General features: G+C 40.2%; 1 protein-coding gene across 1 annotated transcript; it reads left to right on the top strand.

The window, feature by feature from the left end:
- Positions 1 to 3,995: 3,995 nt before the first annotated feature.
- si:ch211-71n6.4 (para-nitrobenzyl esterase) lies at positions 3,996 to 24,604 on the top strand. The gene is made up of 10 exons (XM_061738922.1): positions 3,996 to 4,057; positions 7,716 to 7,986; positions 10,871 to 11,291; positions 12,977 to 13,084; positions 14,662 to 14,858; positions 17,177 to 17,376; positions 17,457 to 17,515; positions 19,267 to 19,434; positions 20,884 to 21,111; positions 22,729 to 24,604. The coding sequence occupies exons 2-10, from the start codon at positions 7,723 to 7,725 to the stop codon at positions 22,869 to 22,871; spliced, it is 1,788 nt and encodes a 595-aa protein (XP_061594906.1). The 5' UTR covers positions 3,996 to 4,057; positions 7,716 to 7,722; the 3' UTR covers positions 22,872 to 24,604.
- Positions 24,605 to 26,521: the final 1,917 nt, after the last annotated feature.

A 26,521-nucleotide genomic window follows, 5' to 3' on the forward strand; every position in this document is an offset into this window, starting at 1 on the left:
GGCCTGATTTATTACAAAAATAAACAAAGAGCAAGGTCTCTTGGTTTCTGCAATAACTGATGAAGGTGTCCCAGTAAGTCCATAAAACAAAAACAGATGACTTAGCAGCAACAACCTGAAAAGAGATAACCCCCCCACCAAAATCAGTGAAAACAGAAACGTTCTACTTATTTCTCATGCACATAGTTACCATGACGGAGGCCACAGATGGGAGAGCAGGACCAGATACTGGTGTACCAGGAGCTCAGCCAGGTGCCCCGCCCCCTGAGAGACGGAGGTATTCACAGATGGGATAGAAAAGAGAGAAGCAGGAGGAGGCGATGCTCCCTCACAGCAGGACCTGCTGAGAGTTGAAAGCTGGAGAGCCCAAACATGGTCCTGAAACCCCTTTCCACCCAGCAGCGTTCTTTAGTCCAGGATCTCAGGAACAGATCTCAGGAAACGGGATTTCTTTCTGCTCCAAAACACCTGATTCAAACTGAAGGGTCATTAACAGGGACAAACGGGGACAGACAGTGTAGTTTCACTGTAGTTAATTGTAGTTCATCTACAGACCACTGGGGTCTGGATCCAGGTCTGTCTGGAGGATCTGAGGATAAAGCTTGGGAAACTGTCAACTGTCTGTATTATAGTTTCCTATTTCCATATATGAATTACTGCAATATTGTCTGGTCTGCAACATATCCAATTTTTCTCAACAAATTACTGAAAATCCAAAAAAGATTCTTAAGAATGATCTCTCAGTCTGGTAGACACGGACCATCTGCACCAATGTTTTTCATTCATGCTTGTCTGTACATAAGTTTATCAATAGAAAACAAGATCTTCCTGTCACTTTCCAGCAGTTTTTTACTTTTTCATCTGATTTTAATTCATATCCAATTAGACACAGTGGCAATCTTCATTTACCCTTCTGTCGAACATCTGGTCATCAATTTAATTCTACATTTAGATCCAAAACTCTGGAATGATTTGAATGTGTCGCTGAAGTCAACATTATCTTTGACCTCCTTCAGAAAGTTATTAAAAAAACATCTTATTCTGTCTTAACCTTCAAAGTCTTTATCTTTAATGTAATCCAGACCTTGTATCCATGTTCTCTTTTACGTTTATATTTATATATTTTTTAATTTGTTGTACATGATGTTTGTTATTTCATCACAGTTGTTGATGGGAGTTAATCTGTACAAGCCCTTCGTGCTTCGTTCCCTCCATGCACTGTTTTTAAAAAAAATGTGTGCTAAATAAATAAATACATTAAATTAAATGAAACAAAAACTGAGCATCAGCCAAATGCAGAAGTTATTTCCGATTTTACCTGAGATGGGTGATGTGTTCCAGCTCGCCTCCCTGGCCCATTGTACAACATGGCACCACATAGTACGATGAAAATGAGGCTTTGAAAACACTCTTCAGAAACTTATGGGCGATGCCAGAGGGGCTGTGTATGAGGTTCTACAAGTGATTTCTTTTTAGATTATTAAAACAACTTATTACCATCTCACTTACAGGAAATGTTTTATGACAGAGAAGGGAGGTATAATTTAAGGGGTGCTCTAAATTTTAGGACTCGCAGAACACGAACAACAATGAAAAGATTTTTTATATCAGTCAGTGGAGTTAAACTATGGAACAGAATGGATTCAGAATTAAAACAATTTCCAAACATTAACCAGTTTAAAAATAAATATAAAAACATGATTTTCACAAGGTACAAAGAGGAAGGGATTTAGCGGCTTTTAGGGGCCTGATATAACACTATTGGGTGTAAGGGTAGATTTGTTTATATTTATGTACAGAAATGGGCAGCTAATTATATGTGTATGTATGCATGTATATATATATATATAAATATATATATATATATATATATATATATATATATATATACATATATATATACATATAGGTATACTGTCCCCCCGCAGGCTGCTGCGGGATCTCTCTCTCAGGGGTGGAGTTCTACTTTCAAAGGCAGAAGGCATATCACACCTTACATTTGCTTCTCTGTCTCTTCATAACTCACCATGTAAAAAAATCTGTTCTACTAAATAAATATGAAAATGGAGGACTACATTTTCTTGATTTCTGCACTTTAAATAACACATTTAAGATAAATTGGCTTAAAAATGTACATAAAAATCCCCACTCCATATGGAATTTCATACCCTCTTATATTCTGTCAAAATTGGGTGGACTGAATTTTTTCTTGGCATGCAACTACAATATTGAAAAAATCCCAACAAAAATGTAATCATTTCACTGCCAGGCCTTCCTATCATGGTCTCTCATCTTCAAACACAACTTTTCTCCCCATAAATATATTATATGGAACAACAAGGATATACTTTTTAAACACAAATCCCTTTTTATTGAACATTGGTTTAAAAATAACATAATATTTGTGGCTCAATTGTTTGACAGGGTTGGTCATCTCTATTCTTACATTGAGTTCTTAGAAGAATATAATATCACCTGGAGACTATGCAAAAGTTTTTGGAGCAATCCCATCTGGAGTGTGCATGTTATTTAAGTCTCAAATTAGAATGGAAACCCGACAATTAGCCTTGCTACCTTTGATTGATACGACAGTTGGCAAAACTTGCCTATCCTGCAACCATAATAAGAATAATAAAACAATTAGAACTTTATTTAAAAGGGATATCTCTTCAGTTCCATACGTGATCCCATATTGGAATAAATATGTAGAAAATATTAACTGGAAGAAGGTCTGGCTCTCCCCCAACCAATACCTGGTGACAAACAAAGTTAAAGAAATTTCATTTAAGTTAATTCATACATTCTATCATACAAAGGATCACATTGTAAAAAGATTCAAAAGAAATATAGATTCAAAATGTACTTTTTGTTCTGCAAATTCTGAAACGATGACTCACTTATTCTGGCTGTGCCCCATTGTTCAAACTTTTTGGAGTTATATGTGTAATATTGTATCTGAAAGAATTGAAACTGATTTTAATTTATTTTGGAAGGATGTGTTGTTTGGTGTTTTTGACCATTTAACAATTAGAACAAAGCCAAAAGAAACATTTATTATTCATTTGTTGATTATCCTTGCAAAATTCCACATCCACAAATCCAAATTCTTACCCAAAAAACCCTCTTTTTTTACTTTTCATTGTGAATTAAATCAGTATCTGGACTCTATTAAGTTTTCTACTAATTCAAAAGCAATCAAAACCATAAATGTATGTAAATGTTTTGGCTTTCTGTTATAATTCCATCCCCCCTGGCTGGTTATAATGTGTTGTGCTTTTTGTTTTGTTTTTTATTCGAGTTATACTCTTTATATGTTATAATTCAACGTGAAATTGCATAATGTGAAGTTTTGTTATCATTGTACTGCAGTTTTTTAACATTTGCAAACATGTTTGCAAATGTTAAAAAAAAAAAAAAAAAAAAAAAAAGCAGGATTCAACAGTTAATACTTGCTTTTAATTGGCTGTTGTGTCGTCACGTTACTGTGATTGGCTGCTGCTGGTAGTTGCACAGTAGCGGTATAAATATTCAGTTCAGTACAGGAGGAAAACAAAGTGGATACCTGGCTCGGACAGCAGCTCGATGCAGAAAACCCCGGTCCTGGCCCCCACCCAGCTCACCGACCGCCCGCACGTTAGCGTTGTGACATCCCAGCATGGTCGCACTGACATGACCATTACAACCGCTAAATAGCTGATGATTGCGGTCACATGCCAAAAATAAAGAGTAGAATTGCATATCCACTCTTTGCGAGATTTTATATGCTATTGAGAAATGACAGTTTGGAGGAGCAGCACAGCCTCACTGCGTCCTCCTGGGCCCGCCATGATCATGAACTATCATAAACAAGTAAAAACACTAATTTATAGGTGATATATTTACAAATGATTTCAAGTCAAAGAAGACGCTTTCTGGGTAAGTTTTAAGTTATAACTTTTTGTTGTTGCGTTTTTAGTGTACGGTCCCTTTAAATGTAACCAGCAAAGTTATGCGCATGCGCATCTCGAGGGCAGTTGTTTGGGAGTTTCTGATCCTGCTGGAGTTTTCTGGGGACATGGTATGTCTAAAAGCAATACTTTTCATTTATAAAGTTATATTACATGTTTACTTGTAAAGCTGCAGAGTTAGATGAAGTTCACATTGCAAAAGCAGCAGGAAAATTACGGCAAAACACGGCTTTTGTTGCTGTTAGGACGGATGTCAACAAGATTGCAAAATGCGTGTTTAATTGTTTCTGTTGTTGTTTTTATCTTTGGCTCAAATTGTCATATGTTTAAATGACAGCAGTTGTACATTTTTTTAAACCTTTTCATGACGCTGAAGGTTTGTTCTCGGCAGCAGTATTACTGGTAGTTCTTGTTGGAGCTGGTCTGTCGGGATGTCCGCTTATTGTTCTACATACCGTTGTTCCTCCGCTGACAGGCTTAAGGAGGATTTATGGTTCCGCGTCACACCAACGCAGAGCCTACGAGGTAGGGTACGCGTCGCCGCGTAACGTACGCCGTAGGCTCTGCGTTGGTGTAACGCGGAACCATAAATCAACCTTTAGGACATGTATTCTCAAATCAGTGCACTAGGACTAAATGGGGTAACACTTGTGTAACAAACCAAAGCTCAATATTCGGGCTTTGCAAATATATATATATATATATATATATATATATATATATATATATATATATATATATATATATATATATATATATATATATATATATCTTTTTATTTCACAAAAGAAAGACAATCAGATAGTTCGTTAGTTAGTTAATATTTATTTCGGTCAATCACAAACATAAAAATCAACAAACAAGATAACACAGGTTTTTCCCTGGTCAACATTGTGATTATTTTGACCAAAAAGGATGGGCTTGAAGCATAAAGCTTATCTTGCACACCTTTTAACAGAATAAAATATGCAAAAAGAATAAATGAAGTATCAAGTCTACACAAAATAAAAATAATAGTAATAGTAGTAATAATAATAATAATAATAATAATGACGATGATGATAATAATAATAATAATAATAATAATAATAATAATAATAGCTTAAATAACTGTAATAATAGTAATAATAATGATAATAATTATAATGGTAGCTCTGAAAACAGAAAGCGAAAAGATGCTAAAGAAACCGACAAAACCAATTTAGGTTGTCATTTCATCTCATGCATGTGTACATTCTTCTTTGTTTGCTTATTGTGCTCCTATATATGTGTCCATTACCTTTGCTTTGAATAATATCTTTTATGCTTTTATTGAGTTTGCTAGTTTAAGGTTGTTGTGTAATGAGTTCCACAGTTTTACTCCTAAAGCGGATACACATCTGCCCTTTGTATTTGTTCTTACTGCTGTTGTGTCAAACATTGCTGTTCCCCTGAGATACATTCTTAAGTCTTACAATTTTCTTTTGTGCATGTGTGCCTTCTCCCGACTAACCCCCCCCCCCCCCCCCCCCCCCCCACACACAAAAAAAAACACAAAAAAAAAATAAATAAAATAAATAAACTGGAAAGAAGAAAAAAAATAAGTAAGTGCATAAAAATATGGAAAATAACATCAGTAAATAACAATAGGGGCATCAAAACTCAAATACCTACAGATACATAAAGTAAATGACAGCAATAAAACAGCAATAAAACAGCGTACAATGATGTTCTCTAAACCAGAGAATAATGGGAACCAAAATTCTTGAAAAAGATGGCCACGATTGTATTTTTCCAAGGTTAGTTTTTCTAAGGGTAGAAATGCTGTGTGTTGATCTACGAAAGTCTTTCTTTGCAAAGTAAGTGATCAAAATTAATATCCTGCATTTTTTGTTATCTAGTTGTAAGTTATATGTGTCATTTAATAAATATATACTACTGCTTAAATCAATTTTTTTGTCCCGGACTAATTGTGTAAGGGAATGAATTCCAATAACTTTGTAAACGGTCGCATTCCCAGAACATATGCATGAATGTCCCCTCCATCTTTTTATATCTAGGACACTTTGACGAAATATCCTTTGATATTTTATGCATTTTTATTGGAGTTAAGTAAAACTTGTGGATGAATTTAAAATGAGCTTCCTTAATTTTATTACTTGTAAATGGAAAATGTACTCTTTCACAGATATTAACCAGGCATTTTTTTCTAAGGTTCTGCCTAATTCCTTCTCCCAAATCTTTTTTAACAACTGAAAAGTGGATCGACCTTCTCCTGATAGAATGTTGTAGACTTCACTAATCTTTCCTTCTATTGTGTCTGAAGATAACAAAGTTTCTTCAAATTCAGAAAACCCAAGCCGTAATTTCTTTTTTTGAATGAGTAATGCTACGAATTTGTAAATGCAAAATATTTCTAAAAAAATGTATATATTGATGAAATTAATAGCTTTTTATTTCCAAACAGAGGCAGAACTAGAGTAAACATTTAATTTGCACCAGGGAAAGTATAGAGCCGTGGCTTAAACAATTGCAAGAGTTGTAAAACTCCTTTTAATGATGGTAAATTAAGACACATTCTATTCTACGCCCTTTCTATTTTAATTTTTTTATTTTTGTTTTTACCTTTTATGTCCTGAAATGATTCGCCCTGGTTCCCTGTTCCCTTGGCTACAGAATAGGGGTTTAACGATACACTAATCTCACGATACGGTACGATACATGATATTGAGGTCACGATAACGATAAGATACGATATTATAGCAGTATTTTTTTTAACAAACCTTGAATGAGGAACATATGACTGGAAAAAAATGTCTTTTATTTGAAAGACACAAAATACAAAACAAAGCTGTGCATTTTCCCTATTGTTACAGTTTGTAATGCTTTATAACTGTTTAAGTTTTAAAGAGAAAGCCAGGCCAACCATTTTCGACAAACTGAACTAAAAGTAAATGTCAGGTTTGCATTATGCATCTTTAGTTTCATACAAGTAAAAATATTTTGCCACAAACTGAATAGTTTCTCTCATGTATGACTTTTTTTCCAGAAATTTAACAACTAAAATTAAGTAAATAAATAAAAGTAAATAAATAAACTATGAAAAGTCCCAAACTCAAAATGCAACATGACTGTTATTTAGCTCATGACAGAGCTAAGAGCTTTAGCCACATGCTCGCACCCGTAAGGTGAACCCCGTTATCGTTTCATCCCGCTCCCACCTTTGGTGATTACACAATCTTAAATCATAAAAAACATCATCAAAAAGATTGATTCATGCCTACCTTTATAAGTAAAAGTCCGGAGCTCAAAACCCCGGCAAGAGTCCCGTTATCAGGACCGCGAAACGGTACTAGTTTCTTCTGAGCGGAGTAAGATTTTCATCTGCGGGTCAAGGCGCGGTCTTCACCAATACACTGCGCGTTACTAATAAACACAATATATTAATATTAATAACCCAATATCGCGCTACAGTTTGTCACCTCCACGACACGTATCGTGACGTGTTTGTATTGCTAAATTTGGTGGCACGATATATTGTTACACCCCTACTACAGAAGCTGATGTTTCTAATGTTGTTTGGGTGGGGACATCAGAAATGACTTATGCGTTTATCCGATGCTTAATTAGTCTCTGCAGGTGTCATGAAACTCCTCCCGAGTGATGCGTCTGCTCGGCACTGTGAATGTGGTGGAGCAGTGACTCTGCTCCGTCCCTCCAGAACGGTGGAGCTCCTTTCTCCTCCCAGCCGGAGTAGACGTGGTGTCTGACGTGAACTTTCTCTCCCAGAGTGAAGATGGATGAGGATGGGTTTGAGGTCCCAGAGAGGGCCGAGTACCGCTACCTGGTGCACGAGGAGGACGAGGAGGAGGTGCAGTACGTCCGTCACAGGCACTACATCAGCCCCTTCCTGGTGCTGTCCAGGCGCTGCATCTTCCTCATCTGCCTCGGCGTGTTGTCTTTGCTCGCTCTCGCCACCTACCTGGGCTACATGGCCCAGACTCTGCCGCCGGGACTGGCCCAGGTGTTGACAGACTGCGGAGAGTTCAGAGGAAGACACGTGAGTTTAGTCTTCTCATTTTCCTCACCGGTCTCCGCTATTGAGTCATGCAGACATATAAACTTGACACAACCTTCTGAAAATGCAGGTTTGTTTAAATTAAAGACAAAAAATAACAACAGCATAAGTAACAGACTTGTTGCATCTTTAACGTGAACAGAAAACCAAAAAAAAGGAATATTTAAACCTTCCACAGCTTGAGTTCATAAATATGAACACCCCCTACCAACAAAGACTTTGTGGAAACACCTCTGGTCTTTATAACAGCATCAAGTCTTTGTAAATAAGTCTCTTTTACCCTCACGCACCTCGACTTTTGAATTTTTCCCACTCGTTTATATAAAACAGTCCAACCTCCTTCAAACTGCGAACGGCTCTTTTTAAGTTCAGTTCAGAGGTTTCTTAGATTGAGGTCTGGACTCTGACTGGGCCGTCACGGACTTTTCCTTTCCCTTTTTTCTTAAAAAGTTCCTGATTATGAAGCATTTCTTTTTATCCTCCTTGATTTCCGTTTGTTGGATGATCACATTAAAGATGTCACAATTCTGACATTTGTTTTATTTCTCTTTTTATACTGTAATAAACAGCATTTTCCTGAGGCTGTAAGCTTTTAATTTTTCTTGTCTAGAGTCCAGTTGTTATTCGTGTGGTTTTCGAGTTATCATGACTATCTTAAATTTCAGAGGTAAAGAAAACCTAATTTTACTAATTTGAGTAGTTTTGATTATTTCATCATTAAAATGTTTGTTTTAAATAATTTGCACCATATCCCATCCAAACCCTTTGAAAACAACAACAAGGACCACAGAAGAAATCCTTTTTCTTCAGCTGTTCTCAAACCTCTGTTTCACTTCCCTAACAGGAAGATTTATGCTTATCTGCAGAATTTATACAATACAGTTTTTGTCATGTGGTCAAAGATGCATCACCGGAGGAAGGCCTGATTTCCACATGGCAGTAATTATATGCCTTCGGTACATTGACCTTGTAATCTGCAGCAGTTTTATTATATTTCCAGCAGAGCTTCCTGTCTCGTGTAAACTAACAATCCTCTTTAGCAGCTCTGCAGACGTCTGTACTGTAGTACGTGTAAGTCCGGCGAGCGTTGTCACAGCAACCGGAAATTATCTCTTAACATGAAGTTAAAAGATCATTTAAAGCAGCACTATGTAACTTTTCCACCTTAATATAATATGTCCAGAGTCATTGTGATCCAACAGGTTTAATGACACCCCTGTCATGGTCTGAGGGATCTGTGTCACCTTCACTGGCACTATGTAACTTTGAGGTGGATGGTAGGAACCCTGCCACACTACTGGTAAAGCACTAGCACTTTTGTCCAAAGGAGCCGCCAAACTCAACAAAAGCTGAAAGTTACGTTGTGCTGCTTTTAGGTTATAAAACTGCTGGATTAACTCCAATTTTTTTGAACATGTATGTAAAATGTGTGCATCATTATGTTTACGGAAAGCGGCACATGAAGGTTTCTTCATATTTAATATCGAAAATGACGGTGTTGTGCCACAAAGTTGGTTCAGTTATTAAAGAGTTATTAATAATTGTCTTTTGATAATTATTAATAATTAATAAAGAAGATTACTTATCAAAATGAATTATCAAAATGAATCAATCAAAACGGGGCACCACCTGACTTATCAGGAAAATAATAACTGAACAGTGAAATCAGTCTCAAAGTAGCTGTTATTCCCTACGTGCCAGCCTGTTGCCAGGGGGGGCGTTACAGAATAACAGTGAAAGAAGAAGTCCGGGCACAGACCTTTGCAACCAGCAGCTGTGAGAAATATGTATAAAATAAACAGAAACAACTTCTTTCATTCAAATTAATCAGAATTTATTTACACAAGTGTCAAAAGATAGTGAAACAACACTTGAGATAAATTCCGATGCTTAAACTACACATAAACAACAACTAACTAAACATTAACACAAACTTCAGATTATATATAATACATAATAGTGTGTGTTAGTAGGAGAGGATGAGAGAAATACAGAAGAAAGTAAAACCCAAGACACTACAATAACTTCTCATCACCAGAAAACCAAGCTCCTCTGATGTTTCCCACACAGAGACCAATGTGAAACTAACTTCACATGTGCGCTCTGGTCATTCAACTGGGAACAGCTGCCATGAATCGACAACAGCCCCTCCTGCGATTTGGGGTCCATGCCTATTCCTTATCACCAAGGGCTGTAAATGCAAAGACTGCTGGGACTTTGAGTCATTATGAAGGTTCCTTTGTTTCGGACCATGCAGTCGGCTGTAAGAAATCAAGGCTGGCCTCAGAGTTAGGCCTCAGAATTAAAATAAAGTCTTTCCATGTTCAACACAGGACTGTGGCCCAACACTGGGATGCCCTCTGCTGGCTGGGAGGGAGTTTCTGCCTCAAGTGGGGGTCCAAGACCACAATTTGGGGGATTAACGACTGGGGGGTGAAGTGAAGCGGTATATTTGAGTTGGCACTAGTGTGTTGTGGTGAAGAGAGACTTGAGCCAGAAGGCAAGACTCTGCATTTACCGCTCGATCTTTGTTTGACCCCTAAGGAGGTGCCATCCAGCTCTTGCAGTCTCCCGTCTCTGTGAGCAAAATTCACCCAAATTATCTTTGGACTCTCATCCTGCTTGCTTTTTTCAGCAAGTGCACATTGTTTCACGGCCCTTTGTCCCTAACGAACAACAATAAAACCAGCTACATTGTTGTTGGAGCTGGTTTCCAAGAATTATCCAAGACTCTTGCATCATTTTTAATTGAAATGACTCAAAGTTCACAGCTGTATAGGCACCAACTGAGCTAAAACTTCCTTTGTGACGATTAAATAAGGGACTTATTTCTTTAAAATAATTTTTTTTCATCCTGTTGTTGCAGAAAAATGGAGCGTTCTCCTTCAAGGGTATTCCCTACGCTGCCCCACCTGTCGGCAGCCTCCGCTGGGCTGCTCCGGCTGACCCGGTGTGCAGGAGCGGGGTGGTGGAAGCCAGCCGCTTCCGCAGCGTGTGCCCTCAGGTGCGGCCCATGTCCAGCAGGGGGAGGGTGATGGGCCAGGAGGACTGTCTCTTCGTCAACGTGTGGACGCCCAGTCTGCAGCGGGACGCCCAGCTTCCCGTCATGGTCTGGATCCACGGCGGATACCTGCACATGCTCAGCGGAGGAGAGCCCGGGTACTCGCCCACGGAGAAGCTCGCCGCCGACACGGGAATAGTGTACGTCAGCTTCAACTACAGACTCAACGCTTTCGGCTTCCTGGCTCTGGAGATGCTGAGGGAAGGCTCTCCGAGGAACACGTCAGGTCAGTCGCTGACAAACTCCTGAGAAACCAGTACGTGGGCCATTGATTATTGGTTTTTTTTCTGCTCTTACTTGTGATCTGATCATCATCATATCTCCATCCAGTTCCACTCGAGAGATAAAAATTCTGTTAGCATCTAAGAAGCATAAAGTAATAAACCTGCCTCTTTTTTTTTTTTTTTTTTTTTTTTTTACAAGAAACATTTTTTTCACGTCATACCTGTTACCTTTTGTTCCAAAGTATAGAGACAAGCATCGATGAGTACCGGTATTGATAAGTGGTATTAGTATAGAACAGGGTTCGGCAACCCAAAATATTGAAAGAGCCATATTGGACCAAAAACACAAAAAACAAATATGTCTGGAGCTGCAAAAAATGAAAAGTTAGAATGAAGGCAAATGGGGAAAGGCGAAATGTCGAGAAAAAAGTCGAAATGTCGAGAAAAAAGTCGAAATGTCGAGAAAAAAGTCGAAAAGTCGAGAAAAAAGTCGAAATGTCGAGAAAAAAGTCGAAATGTCGAGAAAAAAGTCGAAAAGTCAAGAAAAAAGTCGAAATGTCAAGAAAAAAGTTGAAATGTCGAGATTAGTGTTGAAGTCCAATCTCGAGAAAAAAAGTCGAAATGTTGAGAAAAAAATGTCGAGATTAATGTTGAAGTACAATTTTGACAAAAAAGTCTATGTCGAAAAAAAAAGTAGGAAGAAGAAGGAAGAAGGAAAGGAAAAAGGAAGAAAAACAGAGAGAAAAAAGAAAAAAAGAATGAAAAAAAGGAAAAAAAAAAGGTCAAACATTTTTGAAAAAGCTCCAGGAGCCACTAGGGCGGCGCTAAAGAGCCGCATCTGGCTCTAGATCCGCGGGTTGCCGACCCCTGGTATAGAAAGATATCCTAGTGATACTCGTTCCTTCTACTGCACATCTGCCGTTTGAGTCGTCAGTTAAGATTTTTTACATCTGAAATTCAATATTTAGAGTTGAGATGCAGATTAAGTGTCATTTTATAAATTCTGTTATTTGAATAAACAGATATCTTCACATGGTGACATTCAACAGTCGGCAGTAGTTGTTTAGGGAGAGTGTAGGGAGTTTTTAACAGCCCTCATTAGACTGCAGAAAGGCACCGTGCAGCGTTTAGAAAAGTTCTAATGGGTACCGAGGCCTTTTTGTTACAAGCTATTTACCTCTGAAGGAGACCTTTTTATATTTATGGTGTTTACCTTTGGCTCGCGCCCCAAACGAATGCTGAGAAGTCTACACGCCTCCATTAAGATGTAAATACTTAATGAATGTTAGTTATCTGGATGAATGGAGCTCATTTCCTTGATAGTGTTTGTGTGTTGCGAGTCAGGCTGGGTAATTTCTGTTACATAATCTAAATACACCTGCTGTGACCTTTTTATGTGAAATGACCCGGTAAATGAGAGAGCTCCAGAACGATGCTGCGACGTACTGTAGAGCGCCAGCCATTTTCACCCAACAGGAACGGCTTCTCTCACACTTGCGGTTCTAACTCTGAAGTCGTCTAATTCCCCAGCCCGTTTCATCGCTCCCTCGCCTCCAAATAAGTTAAATTTAGTTCAAGCACTGAGCCGGTTTTGTTTCTGACGGAGGGAAATGGGACGCCGCAAACAAGGTCATATCAAAGCGAGTTCTGCGTGTAATTGATTCCTTCCTAACTGCTTGCTCCACAGGGAATTATGGTTTCCTGGACCAGATTGCAGCTCTGAAGTGGGTCCAGAGGAACATTCATGTGTTCGGAGGAGACCCTGGGAAGGTCACCATATTTGGACAAAGCTCAGGTATGAACACGGGAGATGAAAATTACATAAATGCATCTACAACTTTGTATCAGGTGCTTGGTAGTTCCGTAATCTGAGGTAAACTCACGACACTAGTGGACCCTTGTGGTGATTACAAAGTTTAAATCATTGTAGCTTTGATTTATCTTAGAACAAATGTAGGCGCCTTTGTTGGTCTTCTGGACATCCAGTTGGTGGTTTAATTCAAGGCAGACATTTAGTTCTCTTCTGTTTGGATTTGTTTTGGTATAAACTCCATAAAACAGATGAGAATTCAGGGTCTACCTGTGTTTTTCTGTGGAGCTGAAAACCACAAATGTCCGAGTTCAGGTCCCTGTGGAACTGATACTCAACACAGCTCGTACCAACTCTGTGCAAATAAAGAGCAGCCACGGAGGGGGGTCCGGCCCCATTACAGGTTCAACTTTCGGATCCCTGCTAACTAGGGCTGCAAATAACGACTATTTTAATAGTCGACTAGTCACCGACTATTGAAACGATTAGTCGACTAATCGGATAATTAGTACATTTTTTTAAATTTAGTATGAGGTTGCTTTAATTATGTGGCAAATGATAATAAACACCAGAAAGATGGCACTAGTTGGAGTTTTCTTCATCCTGCTCCCGCCCGCATCCGCAAAACTCTGAGAATTCATGCCGCGTGGCGCACGATAATAGAGATGCATTGATGCATTGTGTCTTCTCCCGTCCCGCAAGAGAAATCCAGACAAATCTGATTTAATGTTAACATGATCATTGTGGAGCTTGATGGATAATTGACAGTTCATAGGCCACCTGACTGAAAGTTAGATGCAAATCCATCATTGTCATCATCACACAAGCTTTTTCTCCTTTCCCGCAGCATCACTTATGATTGAGGTTATAGCAACAAGAGTAGCTGTAAGTGGCTCAAAATAATACTAATAAATAACATAAAATAAACAAAATTAACGAATGAAACAAATTAATTTAACAAATGAAAATAGGCTTAATATCTTACCAACACTCCGACGTGCTTTCTCTTCAAATGCATTACCGACGTGCTCCCGTGAAAAGCAACGTCGGCTTTGCAAACCTTGCAAGTCATCTTTTTATTCACCGTATCCAGGCTAAAATGCTCCCAAACTTTTTAAGTTTTATTACCCGCAGCTGCGCTGAGACGCTATCGTGCATGCGCGACTCTCGGCAGAGATTGTATTGAAGTGAGACGCCTCACTCCATTGGAAAAACACATCTGGCGACAATTGTCGACAATGGAATTCATTGTCGACTATTTTGATTATTGACTTTTGTCGACAACGTCGACGAATCGTTGCAGCCCTAATACTAAGATGGCCCATTTAAACTCAGAAAAATATTGACCACGTTATTGTATTTCTTTAGTTATTAGCAGTCTTTCCATAATATAGATTAGTGCTAAACAAGAGGTCACAGCCACTCCTAGAGTCCTTTGCTTCAGCAGAAATAGACTGAGCTTACAGAGGGTTTAAAACCCCGGAGAAACTCCAGAGCTGCAGTTCATTGTTTTGACTAATTTCAAACCGGCTGTGTTTGTTGTTTTGTTCCGTCTGATGAAGGAGGGACCTCCGTATGGACCCTGATGATGTCCCCGCTGGCCAAAGGGCTCTTCCACGCCGCAGTGGACATGAGCGGCTCGTACGTCTACAATGCTACGCTGAAACAAGCCGAGGCCGACAACCTGGTGTTTCTGACTGAAACGGGCTGCACGGACCCGGCCTGCCTCCGAGGCCTCTCCGTGAAGCAGATCCTGCAGGTAGGAAGCACAGGAAGTGTTCCAGCTCAAGTAATAACTATTTCTGAAGTTCCACTAATTAAAAAAAAAAAATCTAATAAGAAAAATATTCAATACTCATTTTCTTTATTATTCTTTTTTAATAACAGATGGTGCCATTAAATATTATTTTCCACAGCTCATTATTATAGTCATTACAGACATTTTAGTACAAATTTTAGATAACTTTTTTCATTTTGATGCATTTTAAATGTCACATCCAGGTATCAGAGGAGCTGAATGTCTCCTGTTTCCAGAATATAGGAGCAAAATTTACGACTGTGATTAAAATCTTTTATTGTTTCCATCTGAAACTCAGTCGAGTTCTTTCACGGAAAATCCTCCGAAGAGTTCAGGTTTAACACGTGTGACCCGACTCACCAAAGTTCAGCTGTCGTCATTATTTTAAGACGTACATTATTCATCCTGCTCATGCTGCGCATTGCTCTTATTAGGTTTTTAAAATGTCACAGGAAGGGTTTTAAGCTGCCACTCATGGTTGAAAAGACGGCCGTTTTCATCCGATTTTTGAATTCTCCTAATTTTAACCACAAACTTGTTTGAATCCATAAATAAGTCATTTGGGATTTATTTTAGCGCACGATTGCTGATGTTGACAAAAATACCCATGACCATTTCAGCTGGTGTATTTACTTTAAACTTCAGGTTAGGTATATCTACCAGTACTGCCAGTAGACTGGTGCTACTAAATCCAAGCGTGGCCGCAGTAAAGACCAGGACTCAGACCACTCGAGACCAACACCACCCTCGATTATAAACACCTTCAGACATGAACCACAGCCCTGAGGAGTGTAGGAACGTTGGGCGTAACTAAACAATCCTTCACAAACACCTGGAACAACTCAGGAGAGCAGCTCGGCCGGGGTCGGCAGGGCCAGATTCAGGTGCACCTGCATCTCAGGGATGAAGGACACTATTTTGAGGACAATAATGTTCACATTTTAAACAGTAAACACAGTCGGGAAGAAGTCAGTTCATAGTGATTTGTGGTATGAAAGCTCTTTGATCTCAGCGTGAACCCCCACACATGCATATATATTATATATATATATATACATGTATGTGTGTGTGTGTGTAATATACATCTCTATATCTGTACACACACACACACACACACACACACACACACACACACACACACACACACACACACACACACACACACACACACACACACATTTTTACATTTATTGGAGACAAATGTGCGTCAGGATGGAAGTTTTCTCAGGTTGTCCACTCAGTTGCAGTTCTCAAACACGGCCAGCAGATGTCACTCTTCTCCTGCGTCAAAAGCTGCATCAAATGCTGAGTCCTTGAATCAATTGTGTCAAAGTGGTTCACTTGTTCACAAAGCATCACTAAGTTACCATGAGCTGGATGAGAGAGAGTCCACAGGGGGAAAAGGGTGGAAGCTCTTCTCCGGGTCGGGAGTGAGGAGTTTAAATACCTCAAGGTCTTGTTTGTGAGTGAGGGGAGAGTGGGATTAGCCATGGACAGCATCTGCAGTAATGTGAACTGGTCCGATGTGGTGAAGACAGTTGGATCAAAAGGAAGACTGTTTCGTGTTGGGTTTATATTCAGAGCTGAGGTGACTCGGAACAGAGCGACTACTCAATGTTTCCCACTAAAAGGCAAAGATCTTTGGGTCAAAAACATGTTTATGAAGCATATTGAATTTAAAACTGTGGACAGATAATATATTGACTTGTTTTTCTTGGAGCTTTTCTTAGTATTTTTTTAAGTTTAACCTGGAAGTTGTAAATGTTGCTCTTTGTGTCGTTGTCACATACTTCACTTCACTTCTCTGGTTGGTTGTATCTGTCCACTTCTGCCCTCTGAAATCAGAGTCCAGTCCAGAGAAACCAAAGTAATTTTTTATATAGAAGAGGAAGCCGCTAGGAGAGATGGCAAACTGAGATAAATAAATGATAAACACAGCTAATGACAGCAAAAATGGAATAAACGTTCATGAAGAGTTAAGGCTCTGCTCTGCATTTTGATGGTTTATGTTTTTCTTTTTAAAGAACATACTTGTCATTATTTATCATCACTGGAGTAAATAAAACCGATAATTCTGTTGTTTATTGTTTCTGAGGTTTTGTTTGAATGTATAAACTGTTCCCGGTTGTAAATTGTTTGTCCTAATAACTATCACGTCAGTGGCAAACTGGTGTTGCACGTAAGCATGTGGGGGATGTTTTTATTCATAAATCAGGGTAAGCTGCAGGTATCAGGGTAAAGAAAATCAAATGTTATTTTTCTTTATGGGGTGCTCTCAGGCCGTCCCCTGGCAGAAGTATCCGTCCTGGGCAGCAGAAGAGTTCACAGACCTCCCTACTCCAGGTCATTTCATCGGTCCAGTCGCCGTCGTGGACGGGTATGTCCTGGAGGCGCCGCCGTTCGAGCTGTGGCAGAAGAAGGGAGTTTACAACGATGTCCCTTTCCTCGTTGGTACGACGGAGCAGGAGGCCGACTTCAGGTGAGACCTCGCCTGGTTCGGGTTCTTCACCATCAACTGGTACTGAGCTTGAAGTCTATTTTGTCTCGTGTCCTCCACAGTCCTCCGTCTGTGAACATCTCCATGTGGACCTGGGGGGACTATCGGTGGTTTGTGACAGGTAATAACTGCTGCATGGACGTTCAGAAGAGTGTAGACGTTTGTGGGCAGCTCATGTTTTCATGTTTTCAGTGTGTGTTGGGGGGGGTTAATCCTCCAGTCAGGTCAGTGCTCTTGTCGGTGGTGGTGATAAGCTCACCATTATTAATTTTTCCTTTTTTAAGGAGTTTAATTTGGAGGAAATTATCAATTCCATCTTCATTTCTAATGGTAATAACTATGTTTGCTAGTGTAATAAAAACCTTAAAGAGGAGGACGCCAGTTAAACTGTGTAGATCTCGTTGGTATAAATGTCAACAAACTTTTATCAAGGAAAGAAAAACCTACAGATGTCGTTGAAACTTGAATCTCACAAAAGTAACAATAATTACTGAAGTGTTAAAGTGTGTCCTGTATTGAACATCTCAGGTGTTTCAGTAAGTCAGTCTGATTATTTAAAGTGTTAAAAGTCGTCATCATGGTGTTCACCACACTGAACGTGGACCAGAGAAAGAAGAGGAGACAGTTGTCTGAGGAGATCAGGAAGAACCTTCTAGACCAGCATGTTGAAGGTAAAGACCAGAAGACAATCTCCAAGCAGCTGGATGATCCTGGGACTACGGTTGGACATTTAATTCAGAAGAGCACAACTGATGACAAACTGAAGAGACGGATATTAAGAACGGACACCAATAAGTCCAGAACAAGTTCCAAAGAGATTCAAGGTGAACTCCTAGGTCGAGGTCCATCAGTGTCAGATCACATCATCCATCACCGTGGGAACCAAAGTGGACGACTGAGGACTCCACTGTTGGAAGAACATCAGACAAAAGACCAGAGGAGAAGACTCTGGTCTGTTCTGGAGCTGCTTTACTGCGTCTGGTACCGGGTGTCTTGAATCTGTGCAACTATAATGAAATCTGAAGACCATGAGGACATTCTGGAGACAAATGTGCTGCCCAGAGTAAGAAAGCTTGGTCTCAGTCGCAGGTCTTGGGTCCTCCAACAGGACAATGACCCAAAACACACAACTAAAACCAGTTAAGAACCACTCAAAACCAAACACTGGACTGTTCTGAAGTGTTCTCCAATGAGTCATGATGTAAACATCTGTTGAACATCTGTGGAAACATCTGGAACCTGCAGTCTGGAGAAGAAACCCTTCAAACCTGAGACGGCTGGAGACGTTTGTCCATGAGGACCAGAACACCTGTCCACAGGTGGACACGTCTCACTGGGAGTTACACCCATCACTGGACTGAAGCGATCCACTCAAAAGGTTGTGAAACTAAATGTTAAGTTGAAGGTAGCAACTATTTTCTTTAGGCAGGTTTCTTTTTCTTTTTTTTTTTAATAATTCTGCTTTACAACTATTTGCATCTGACTTTTCAGTAAATTACTTGTTATTTTTGTCAGTTTCAGTTTATTTTAGTGACCTTTGAGGTTTTTTTTTCTTTATTTTAATGAGGCCAACAAATGTATCCTCACGTGTATTTGATCAGTTCATCAGACTTACTGGGCCGGCCTATATCTACACAAATCAATATCAATAATCATTTCTCAGATCTAAAATGTTACTCAGAGCATAACCACAGCACGACTGTCTCCATGTATGGACAGAATGGTCCAGCTCCATGTGGACGGTGGTCGTAACCCAGTCTGATGTGAGGTGACCGATGAGTTTCATTCGGACCGACTCATACGCTTCATCAACAAGTGTAGTTTCTGTCTGAATGTGTCACCACTTCTCTCTCTCCTCTCTGCTGCCTTCAGAAAAACTTAAGTCCTTCAGTCCGGATCTGCCTAAAGAAGCTCTGGACCTGTATCCGCCCTCGGCCGTCTGTCCCACCACAGACCGCTGTCCAGAGAGGGCCTACACCACCATGGTGTCCGACATCAGAGTCACCTGTCCCAACAACGACCTGGCCCGGAGGGCTGCAGGTAAACTCACGCCTTCTGAAAATAAGTGATTCAAAAAAAATCATCTGTCTTGCTTCCCAAACTTATCAGACATTGACAGTAGGTCGATTAAATTTTCAGTTCAATTCTATTTATTTAGCATCGATTACAATACAAGTTGCCTTTAGCTGCTTTCCAGAGACCCAGAACATAAACCCCCGAGCAATTATTACATAAACAATGGCAGGTAAAAACTCCTAGTGGGAGAAAAATCTTAAGCCAAACAGTGGCAAGAAAAAAACTCCCCTTTAGGAGGGAAGACACCTTGAGCAGGACCTGGATCAAAAGGGGGGGCTCCTGCCAGAGGCCAGACTGGGCAGAGCAGGAAAAGAGAAAACAGACAGAGAGACTGAAGAACAGAAAGAGGAAACACAGACACAATGGCTAACTGGTGCACTACAGGGATGACTATATAAGCAGATGTAGACGACAGACACTAAGGTGATCAGAGGGGGAGACTGCAGGGCAGCACGCAGCTCCTGAAGCTCTGGCCTGCTAACATGCACAAAAGAGAAAAAAGGGTGGGCAGACCAGCACAACAAACTACAAGAACAATGGAATTATGGTTATGGGTTACTTTTATTTAATAACTGAGGGTTGATCTGAGGAAAGGAAAGGAAAGGGGTGATGGTCACTCTCAGTGGATCATGTTGATGTCCCCCTAAAGCCAAGGTGTATAGCTGCATATCTACAACAAAGCTCTGTTTAAGACAAACTGCTTTAGTCTTGTCCTGTAGCTGCAGCTATGACTACTGGCCATATCACACTAGAGTTTACACTCACTATAGGCTTTACTAAACAGAAACGTTTTTACTTTGATTTTGAAGGAGGAGGTGGTGTCCGCCTCATTGACCGAAATAGGAAGTTGTTTACATAGTAATGGGGCCTAAAAGCAGAACGCTCGTCCTCCAAATCTACATTTGGATACTCCAAATGCATAAACCTGCACTCTGAGAACGGAGAGTTCTGTTAGGAACATGAGGTACTATCAGGTCTTGCAAATTTCGTAAAGCTAGGCCGTTTTGCTCTTTAAGTAATAAAGTAAAAAAATCAGTCCTGACAATCAGGGGGAAAAAATAGACGTTCAAACAAAGACATGAAGTTCTGGGTTTGATTTTTCAGAAGGTAGAAGAAGAAAGATGACGTGATGAGCTTGTGATCTCTTCACTTTTCTTATGTTTTGGAGCTAAAATGCTGCAATTAAGGAGATGCCCTACACTTACAGATATCTAAAGACTGAAATGAAATGTGTCAGAATGAACTAAATGGAGCTTTTTACTTTTACTTTTGGTCAAATCTGCTTTGATTTGGTTTTGTGGATTTTCCTACAGCTATTTAAATAACATGTAGTAATATTTATGTTTGTGTATACATGTATCTGTATTGACTTACATCTGGTTAGAGTTAATTTTGATGTCTTGCTTGTCCCAGCGGCCCTCCGGAGTCCGGTGTACCGCTACGTGGTGACCCACACACCGGCCGGACCGGTCAACGTCTCCGGTGACCTGCTCACTTTCCCCAGCCGCTTCTCCTTCCACTGTCTGGATGCTGTGGCTTTCTTAGGAGGACTGGAGTTGTTCCTGGGAAAACCTCTCTCTGACAGAGACAGGAGCTTCCAGGATCTCATCACAAAGCACCTCGTCAGCTTTGCCAAAACAGGTGAGGAGGTTTCCTGCTCACTTGAGACGCATTCTGCAACAATCCAGACCTGGATTGTTGCAGCTCCTGGGGTCCTAGAACTTCCCTGATCACCGTTCACAGCTCTTCCTCTCATACGTCCAGACAGCTGGAGACGTTAGTTTTCAGCTGATGGACAACCACGTCTAAAGACCAGTCCTTCAGTTTACAAGAGCAGTTCGAGTCCAGTTATTGGTCTGAGTCAAACAAAACAACAGAGACGGTTGCTAAAAGGACTGAAACTGTGTTTAAAACCATCGACCAGGTGTTAAAACCTGACGATCGCAGTGAACCTTCACCTCCCTGGAAGAAACTTGGTCTTGGAGATCAATTAAACTGAATCCAAGAGTTTTTACATTCACAGAAGGAGGAGGGCTCGGTTTTGGAACTGAACTCCTGTGTTTTCTGTAGAAAACCACTTATCAGGGAGGCTCATTCACATACCAGCAGTGTTGGGGTAGTTACTCAAAAAAAGTAATCCATTACATATTACTAGTTACTTTAAAAAAAGTAATCCCTTACACTACTTAGTTACTGGTTGCTGAAAGTAACTAGTTACATTACTAGTTACATTACTTTTGGATTATCCGCAATATCACCTGAGCTGCACCATAACTCGATTGCCAATGAACAACATATACAGGACTGTCTCAGAAAATTAGAATATTGTGATAAAGTCCTTTATTTTCTGTAATGCAAAAATGTCATACATTCTGGATTCATTACAAATCAACTGAAATATTGCAAGCCTTTTATTATTTTAATATTGCTGATCATGGCTTACAGTTTAAGAAAACTCAAATATCCTATCTCAAAAAATTAGAATATTCTGGGAATCTCAATCTCAAAATGTAAGACGTTCTACGCCGTAAGTTCTGCGTCGATTCAACGCGGAACCATAAATCAGCCTTAAGTCAGACAAGTGTTGCGCAACGCGTGAAGACGCATGAAAGGCAAGTTTGATTTTCTTTTCTGTTCTCCCGTTCTACATGTAGCTGAAAAGCTTAAAGTAACTAAAGTAACATATTTTTTTTTGTCTTAGAGTAACTATAACGGGATTACCCAAATTACAACTGTAACGCGTTACATTACTGCGTTACTGGCGAATGTAATCTCGTTACAGTAACGCGTTACAAAGTAACGCGTTACAAAGTAACGCGTTACACCCAACACTGTCTATCAGTAAGCCCCGCCCCTTGAACACAGACGAGCCAATGGCTGCTGGGTATCAGTTCCACAGGTACGAGGACAAAGAGGAGGAAGATCAAGAGGTCCTGGTTCTCGGCCTCCCCCTGTCCTGCATGTTTTAGATGCTGCCTCGAATCATCACACCTGATGAACGGTCCCCATCAGCCTGTCATCAAAGTCACAGCTACTTGTATCACGGTGTGCTGAAAGCAGGGTAGCATCAAAAACATGCAGGACAGGGGGGGGCGAGGACCAGGGTTGGGAAACACTGCTCTACATGATGTCACAGGGGTGTCTGTGAACGCACCACGCTGCGTTCATGCCCCCTCCGTCCTCCTCCAGGGTTGCTCTTTTCTGCAGCTTTTCTTCTTTTGGGTGGACTTTAAAGTGACTCCTCCTCCTGTTTTGCAGGTAAGATGGAGGCGCAGTGGCCTGCTTACCCAGAAGCCACTGCTCTGCTGTCCCACAACCTGACGGTGGTCCACAACTACTCGTCCACTCGCTGTGACCTGTGGAAGAAGAACGGCCTGTTCGCCTATGCCTGGATGAACTGAGCAGACGCAGCTTCCCGGTTTCTAACCACATTCTGTTGAAGCTAACTTCAGAATCACCATTTGAATTTGCTCTAAAATCTTATAATTGTGTTTTTAAAAAAGAAAGCAGATGATTTTATGTGACGTTCAGGATCTCGCCGTCTGGCTGCGTTAAAAATGTCTTTGTGGACTGAAGAGAGGCTTGAAAAAAAATCATCCAGCTTCTGCGTGGGGGCGTACCCATCAGAAGTTGATGTTCATCTGTTTTTGTAATTGTGTTGTGATGTGGGTGAATTAAGCTTTTATCAGACTGTAAGTCTGTCTGGAGAACTGAAGAAGTTTAAAGGAAACTAATAGACCAAAGTGAAGGTGAAGTGCACAGTGGACCTGAGCCAGGGTTGTTAACATGAAGAAACAGTGACCACTTTATGACGAGGAAAAACATGTGGCCGTGATTACCAGGCCATGTGGATGTTTCTGCTTCTCTTAATTCTAAAGGGACCAAATGTCATTAACGAGTAATTCCTTCTTTTTTCAAAGCTGATAGTTTCTAAAGGTCTGAATTAAATATCTGTGAAGTTGTTTGTTGAAAACACTGCTGCGATGCAGCACAAAACGGGTGAAATGATCTAATTAAATCTAAATATACATGTCTTCCCCTTGTTTCAGATGTGCAGCAGTTACAACTCTTGAGTTTCTTTGCCTCTTTAAATTTGTCAGATTAGATTTCCAGTCGCCCCGGACACAGAACTGCTGCATTTTCCTCTAGCTGGTTCTGGTAGTTTCCAGAAACTTTAAATACTACAAATCTTTAACCAGATTGAGATGTGGCCTTTGACTAGATAATTCTATGACGTAAAACTACGGGACTGTTGTTTTTGTGGAGACTCTGGATGTGAGACACGTTTGATTAGATTTAACACCAACCAGTGTTGGTTCTGTTCTCACTGATGCCGCCGCTGCCGTGCTTCACTGTGGTTTCATGTTCTCAAGAGTGAATAAACATCTTGGATGTTGTTACCAACACAGACCAGAAATGTAACGTTCGTCTCACATGAGGATATGATTAGAAGATGTACTTCAGTTTTGATTCAGAACTTCAGAAACGGCTGAACTGTCTCCGGGAGTGAATTTCAGAGGGATTTTTATTTGTTTTTGGAAAACGTGGTGTGTGGGAATGAGAGAATGAGAGATTGAGTTTAAAACTTGTATCTTCAAAGGATGTTGTTGAGTTTTGTTAAATCCTGCCGTTTGCACTGATGACTAACATTTTAATGTTTTTTCTAACGTTTTAGGTCTGTTCCTTTGCACCTTCCTGTCAGCATTTTCTATCATTTCTTTATCTGAAGTCTTAATTAGTCGAACAAAGTTCAATCGTCTATCAAGTTGCTGTTTTTTTATTTTGCAAATAATTCCTCAGGCATCATGCTTTCCTGTGTATTATTGATGTTCAATTTTACTTTATTTTAAGCCAGATACATTGACATCGTGTGAATAATTGTATTTTTTCTTCTATCAAGGTTTGTGAACATGAATTATCTGGACATTTGAGCTGAAGACATTTATTTCTCTTAATTTCCATCCAACATGATCAGAACTTTTACAGAAATGTTGCCAAACAATAAATGAATAATGCAGATTAAAACACTATTTTTGTATGAATATTTGCACAGAGCAAGAAAACAGAAGTATTGAAGTGAAGTCTGAAATTGAAGTGAAAACATTACAGTAAATAAATTGCATAAAAACTATGTTGAAAGCAACATTGATTTCTTTCCTTTTTTTTCCTTTATTTTTGCTTATTCACAGATTTCAGAAATCATAGCGGTGCTTTAAATCTTTACTCTCTCAGAGACCACTTGATCCAGTTTCACAGGAGTCTTTTATCAGAACCAGGCTGTGCTTGGTTCTCCGGAGGCTGATGAGACCTCAGTTGATCACCAGATGTCACTGTTCTCACACGGAAGCTTTGACTCCCTTCAGGAAGAAAAGGAAATCCTCTTGAGGCTTCGCATGCCCACCTGGACCTCCATCCGTCCAACTGCAAGCTTCTTCAGGCCAGGGAAGATACCAGCATGCATCTGGACTCTTGCATGGCAGCCACCTGTCACAAATACTCCGCCCAGGTGTTGTAGATGACGACAAGTAGGCAGCAGCACGCAGCTGCTGAACAGAGGTCTGCAGAGGGTTCGGAGGGGAGCAGAAGTGTCACGTATTACTCAAATCTTGTGGAGTGGAGGTGGATTTTTCCTTTGACTCTGGAGTTGGGAACAAGCAAGATTTCTGTCTTTCACAGACCTGTAACTTCTTCTTTAAGAGGCTCCTCTGTCCTCCACTCTTTACCTGTATTAATGGCACCTGTTTTAACTGGTTATCAGTATAAAAGACACCTGTCCACAACCTCAAACAGTCACACTCCAAACTCCACTATGGCCAAGACCAAAGAGCTGTTAAAGGACGTGAGAAACAAAATTGCAGACCTGCACCAGGCTGGGAAGACTGAATCTGCAATAGGTAAGCAGCTTGGTGTGAAGAAATCAACTGTGGGAGCAATTATTAGAAAATGGAAGACATACAAGACACTGATAATCTCCCTCCACCTGGGGCTCCACCAAGATCTCACCCCGTGGGGTAAAAATGATCACATGAACGGTGAGTAAAGATCCCAGAACCACACGGGGACCTAGTGAAGGACCTGCAGAGAGCTGGGACCAAAGTAACAAAGATACCATCAGTAACACACTACGCCACCAGGGACTCAGATCCTGCAGGGCCAGACGTTCCCCCTGCTGAAGCCACATGTCCAGAGGATTGGGAGAATGTTATATGGTCATATGAAACCTAAATAGAAGTTTTTGTATAAAACACAACTTGTCGTGTTTGGAGGAGAAAGAAAGCTGAGTTGCATCCAAAGAACACCAAACCTACTGTGAAGCATGGGGGTGGAAACATCATGCTTTGGGGATTTTTTTCTGCAAAGGGACCAGGACGACTGATCTGTGTCCTGGAGTCTCCTGATGTGATTTTTCTGAAATGTTTTTTTTTTTTTTTTTTCAATTTTGTCTCTCATAGTTGAGATATACCTGTGATGAAAATGACAGGCCTCTCTTATCTTTTGTGTCTGACTAAATACCTGTGTGTGTTGTGAGAAGACACCCTTTTATTGTTAGAATACCAGAGTCATTTGGTGGACAAAGAACAATTTACATCAAGAGTACACTGCCAGTACAGTGGAGGAAAGGAGGAATACTGCCGTCTGGCTCCGTCTGTTGGACAAAGGCTGTAATGCAATTAATTGATACAAATAGTAAATAGTGATTCTTTTTCTGCTCACAGAATGACTTGTAACATTAACCCCTTCCCCCCGACGGAGCCGGTACCGGTCCAGCAGCTGAATGCACCAGTTCATGTGTGGAAAAAGTTACTCCAAGTGCTGTCCGGATATTTTCTTTCAACTGTTTCTCAAACAAAAAGCCCCAAAGCCAATATGTCAAAACTCCAAGTACGTTTTGTCAACAAAGTATTTGATTTATAACAACTTCAAAATACATATTCAACAAAGATGATGCCCCCAACACGAGCAACACCCACAACAAAACGCAACAGAACGCAAGATCCGTTTTCTCCACCCCAACGCAGTGGGTATATGCAACTAGAAAAGCTACACTTTC

Source organism: Cololabis saira, chromosome 2 (assembly GCF_033807715.1).
Source record: "Cololabis saira isolate AMF1-May2022 chromosome 2, fColSai1.1, whole genome shotgun sequence".
NCBI classification, from domain to species: Eukaryota; Metazoa; Chordata; class Actinopteri; order Beloniformes; family Belonidae; genus Cololabis; species Cololabis saira.